General features: G+C 42.1%; 1 protein-coding gene across 4 annotated transcripts in view; it reads right to left on the bottom strand.

The window, feature by feature from the left end:
- The window catches only part of mamdc4 (MAM domain containing 4), a 24,635-nt gene continuing 19,018 nt past the window's right edge, over positions 1-5,617 (bottom strand). For 3 of the 4 annotated variants that reach the window (XM_034896025.1, XM_034896024.1, XM_034896023.1), the window contains 6 exons: positions 5,419-5,544; positions 3,876-4,000; positions 3,647-3,752; positions 2,890-3,065; positions 2,266-2,331; positions 1-158 (listed from right to left, as the gene is read on the bottom strand). In XM_034896025.1, the coding sequence (XP_034751916.1) occupies positions 123-158; positions 2,266-2,331; positions 2,890-3,065; positions 3,647-3,752; positions 3,876-4,000; positions 5,419-5,544 (635 nt within the window). In that variant the 3' untranslated portion in view covers positions 1-122. The remainder of the gene's footprint in view (positions 159-2,265; positions 2,332-2,889; positions 3,066-3,646; positions 3,753-3,875; positions 4,001-5,418; positions 5,545-5,617) is intronic. The other variant, XM_034896026.1, reaches the window with a different exon arrangement.

Genomic DNA, 5,617 nt, shown 5'->3' on the forward strand with positions numbered 1-5,617 from the left:
TGTGTTTGTGTGTGTGTGTGTGTGCGTGCCATGTAAGAGTGACACAAGCAGTTCTTCTGCTGTGATATCACCCTATTTTCACAAAGCCACCTTTAGGTGACAGGACCACCACTCTTGCCGCCTCACTCCACCTCCACCTCTCTGAAATCCGCAGAGACCTGCAGAAACACAAGAAGAAGAGTAGAGCCGTCAGTGAGAACAACCACACAGTAGTTTGTCCATGAACTGGCCGTTCGTGTTACAGTCTTCTTCTGGTTTTAAGAATCAGCTTGGGGTCCTCTGCTGGAGCTGCTGCCCCTGCAACCCGTCCCCATATTCACAGTACTCACCGCCAAAACTGGCAGTATGGAAGAAGATCTTAATTATGAAATCAAAGAACAAAGAGAACAAGTTTCACTTTTCTTTTTAGGTTGCCTGTCCACATACCTTTGGTCCATGACCCGTAGTTCCAGTAAAGGGAAGTCTTAATACGGCACCAGCCTATATAATGCCTCCGTGCACCGAGCCAGTTCCTCAGTCTTGCCCCAACCGTACGTGAATATTTTAGTTACAATAACAAATTGAATATTTACAACAGCATCATCAGCATCAGACAGCTGTTTTAGCAAACAAGCTCTACACACACACACACACACACACACACACACACACAGTCTGTCTGTCTGTGTCCTGCCGAGAGTTATTCAATGTGTTTTTTCCCTTCACATCCACTAAAACCTCACATTCTATTATTCCTCTCAGCAAATATCACAAACTGCTTTTCTGCTATCTTTAAGATTGTAGTCCTGCATTGCCAGACCTTCCTCCACAGCTGTGCGGAGGAGGGTCTGGCCAGTCCACAAAGCATTCTGGGATGGGAGAAAACCGTGCTCTGGTTTATTGGCGTTTCATGTTGTGTTGATTCTTCTAAGGGTTTTAGAAAGAGCTATTTTGAGACTAGCATAAAAGTGCCCCTAGCTCTTCCATTCAAAAGGCCATTTGACTGAAAAACAAAAATACGGCAAATCCTAAAAGTGGCACTTCCATTGTAAATACTGTATGCTTTTATACGAAAGTTTGACTCGGGTACATTGACAAAAAGACCATAAGTTGCATTTTGGCGAGAGTTACGCTTTAAACCAATCACAATCGTCTTGGGCGGTGCTTTGCAACAGAAAACTCTGATTGGACAGACAGTCTAGCTAGCTGTCTGGATTTATCCTGCAGAGATCTGGGGAGCAGTTAACTATAGTCCTCAGAAATCTACCGGAGTTTAGAATGTCAACACAAAAAATGCGGAAGGTAACGGACATCCGGCTGAAAAGAAGGACATTTGGCGAAATTTCCTACGTCAACGTGGCAATCGAGGAAGTGGAAAGTGGTGGATATAGATCACTACAATCTTCTTAAAAAGGTCCTGCACAAGCATATTTGACAGTCAAATAATGAGCCAGATGACTAATTTAGTTATCATGAAAACAAAAGTGAAATGAAAGCTGTCATAAAGACTTTTGAAATTCTCTCTAATCAAACCTCTCACTGAAATGTGAAAGAGCTGCTGATGCCCATCCCACCGAGAAGCACTGCTTGGATCTGCAGCTTCAGTGGCTTTGAGCTCACTGGCTACAAGGAGAGTGAACGATACTAATTTGAATTCAACAGGTGAAAACCATAGACTGTATGTGAAGACTGAACACACACATCCACGTCAGCCCACTGCACAAAAAGGAAGCAAACGTTTTGCTGCCATCTTGTGCTGTCGACGTTATGTGGAGCCAGAGTCTCAGTAGTAAACCTCGGTTCTAGAACATCTGGATCAAAGTCCCGCCCATACACCTGCCAGACTGTGAGCACTATCACGGCTGTCAATCACGATGCATTGTTTTTAAAGCATTAAAAGAACTAATTTAAACCAAACACTTGAACAAACAGTGTGATAATAACTACCTAAAATGACAGAAACCATCTTTGGGTAATAATTAATTTATTGTGCACTATTGTGTTGATTTTTTTGTTTGACTCATGTCCCATCCACTAACAAAGAGGGGCAGCATTAAGGACGTAGACCTATCCGATGGATGGGTGTAAAGATTCACCGGTACAAGTCCCATCGTGTGAAATGTGATTTATGAATAAACTTGACTCTAGTGGTAAAGGAAACATTAGTGCAGCTTTAAATCACAGATATTTAACTGTACCTACACAGTACATGTGAATAGAAATAAGGACATTACCTCCCCACCAAATGAAATAACACATTACAATGAAAACGTGGTGTACACTCACCGAGACGTTATTGAACCCAGCTGCCATCGGATGGTTTTGCGGTGGTAGAACTGTCACACGGTCCTCCTGAAGTTAACCCACGATCAATCATTAACCAGACACATTACAGAAAAGATGATTCTGCTAGCTACATTAAAGCTAAAATCAAAACAAAATTGTCAAACGTAGGAATGTTTATGGCTGATATATTAACAGTGGTTGGTTGGTTATTTTAGAGCAGATCTTCAACCGGGGGTCCGGGACCCCTATGGGGTCCTCAGAGTTACTGTAGGGGCGGCCTTCGTGTTATTGTAATTTTTTGAAAGTTTTCTTTCAAAAACCAAAAAGGTCTTTACATGAATCCAACATATTATTAGCAAATATAAATCAGCCTTTTTGTGGAAAAAAACACACTGATGACAGGTTTACTGGCCGATTGGTAAGGTAGCTATCCACATATACAGTTCATCTTGAGGACTCTTACTATGTCACATGGATGTTTAACATTAAAACATGATTTATAAAATCATAGCAATAATTATTATTTTAATAGCTTAGTATTCTATTCACTAAAAAAAGTAAGTATTAAGGCTTCAGGCCGCCCTACACAATATTTTATTGTAAGTTTAATTTAATTTAACTCACTGGGATGTCTGGTCCATATGTTTCATTACTGAAACCAGCAGACGACGGCGGACTGGTCGAAGCATTGACTCTCTGTCGGGTTCTCAGGTAAAAAACCAGCAGGGCGATCAATGTGCCGATCAGCAGCAGGACCACGATGACCGACGCTGCAATCCCTCCCGCGTTGTCTCGCTTTTCTGATTATACACGGAGAATGGAAAACATTTAATTTCCTGCGCTAGCAGAGCTTATGTTGAGGACAACGGGTGTTCAGTCAAGGCACCGCTGTTTTTTTTTAAAGCCAAACTCCACATCTGAAGTACATTTTACAAGTTTGACGGATGATTTTTATATTGCACCAAAGGGAACAGACAGCAAAATCACTAGGCCTGCAGAGAAATAGCTCCAGCATGTAGCTCTTTGTAATATCAGGTGTCATTTGTTTTTTTATTTATTGTAAAAAAAACTAAAAAAACAAGATGTAACTAATTAGTGATGGTACACTTAATTCTCAGTTTTGGGCTAATCCATCTTAACTGTTTTCCCCTGCTTGAAGTCTTTATGCTAAACTAGGCTAATCTGCTGCTGGCTGTAGCTTTATATTTGGCATACAGACATGAAAGTGGGGACAATCTTCTCATCTAGCTCTCAGCAAGAAAACCAATTAGCATGTTTCCTGAAATGTCAAAAAGTCGGAAAAAAATCTGTAAAATGAGGAAAAAAAAGCTGTGCACATATGCAGTTAGATAATGGTCCGAACCCCCCCGGCCCATCTTACTTGGCAGTGCATCTGTGACTTTGTTAGCACAGTTGACTCCGACGGTGTACTTAATGTCATCCAGAGCTAGAACGCCTGATGTGCCCTTGATTCCTTCAAACACAATCTGTAAACAACAAGTGATAGTAGTCCGTCATTACTGTGCAATTGATGACATTTAGCTATGTGCAGAAATTGATGTTTGAAGCAATACCAGTATATAAATAAGACCCAGTAAGTGTAGTCTGACCTGGTATTCCTCAGTAGATGTGATGTTGACGTCAAAGCGTTTCCAGGGCCCTCCCAGCTCACTCACCACCAGCAGCTGATGGAGATTACCTTCAGACAGCCTCCACACCTTCAGCTGGCCGTCCGCTGTACCGAGATTGTGTTACAAAACACAGAAAGGGAAATGCATCACAGGCATCCAGACTATATCTATAAGGATTTCACAAGGAAGCCCCCATCATCTTGGCAGCTACGTACTCAGACACTCTGAAATCAGGAACCCCTCCGACCGACTGTTGAAAACAGACTATGACATTTAGCCAAAGTAATGTCTTGCTTTTTAGAGGACGCTCTGCCTAGTATTATATCACCAGACCAGATGGGTTTTGTTATTTTGTAGTATCCGACGCCTGTAGGGGCATGTACTCTCCCTGCCAAAATGTGTCAGAACGCCTTCTTTCCATGGATACTGAGGAGCCATTTGACAGAGTAGAGTGGGACTACCTTATCTTGGGGAGTTTTGGTTTCAGGGAACTGGCCAGTGGGGCCCCTAGAGCCCTTTCCTCTTTGGCATGGCCATCGTACGGTGCCTTGTTCAAGAGCACTTAGGCCTTACGGTAGTTGCCTTTACTACCCTTCTTGCACGCCGCCTGATACTGTTGAAGTGGAAGTATCAGGTGGAAAGATGCTGCCCTGCCCTCAGTCTCCCACTAGATAAGGGATGTGTTTTCTAATCTGCAGCTTTAAAAAAATAGGATGCACGCTACAGGGCTCGAAATAAAAAAAAAGTATGAAAGTGTGGATTTTTTGGTGATTTTTGATAAATCCTCCACACTGGTAATAAATGTTCAAATCATCATAACTGACCCTTAACACGCAATGTGACTCTTGACATTCCGGGACCAGACGTGCTGCCTCTGTTTCACTGCTTGTTGGGCCTTAATCCCTTTTCATATTTCAACTTCACTGAACAGTACTAAGTGCTTTGCGTTCTGCATTCTCTACGCTGTGATGATTTTGCTTACTATGTTGCACATTCCTATATTAAGCAGAGTCTCATTCTCAAGCAGGGTTAGGCATTGTTTGGATTTGAACGATTCTGATTCCGATTCTTTGAGGGGTGGAGTTGAAACGGCTCACATTCTTATTTCACAAATAAGAGCAAGGTTTTATTTAGATTCAATGGTGGATGGCAGTTTCGGCTTTTTCAACGCAAAATAAAGCCACACAAGAGCGCCGCTTACTGTGCTCCATGGCTGCAACACAACAAGTGCCTGCCGCTACGGAAACCAAAACTTATATTAAATTTGGATCCGATGATCAGATTTGAAACCAAATCCTTTAAACAATTCCATTAAAGAAAAGTAATTTTCTAAAACGATTCCAAGTAGGAATCGGTTCTCGATGGCTAGCCCTATTCTCAAGTGACAACAAGGGCGTGCGGTATGTTTGATGTGGGGTGGGAATGTTGTTGTTGTTGTTGTTGTGTGCTTAATCAATGTATATTGTAAAATTCAATAAAAAGAACTATGAGAAAAAGGATTTCACATGATATGGATCCTTACATGAGAATGGCTTATAGAGCCAGAATTTCAGGCAGGTGCCCTTGGTCGGGGGCAGGTGAGGGCTCTGCAGCTGAGCGTTTTGATAGGCTGCTGTCCGGTTGCTGCTTGGAAAGAACAGGAAGTGACCTGGCAGAAAGAAAAGGGAATGTAAATGTTCCACCTCAGTACATTCTTCGTACATGTTTTATATATATATATA

Source organism: Etheostoma cragini, chromosome 16 (assembly GCF_013103735.1).
Source record: "Etheostoma cragini isolate CJK2018 chromosome 16, CSU_Ecrag_1.0, whole genome shotgun sequence".
NCBI lineage: Eukaryota > Metazoa > Chordata > Actinopteri > Perciformes > Percidae > Etheostoma > Etheostoma cragini.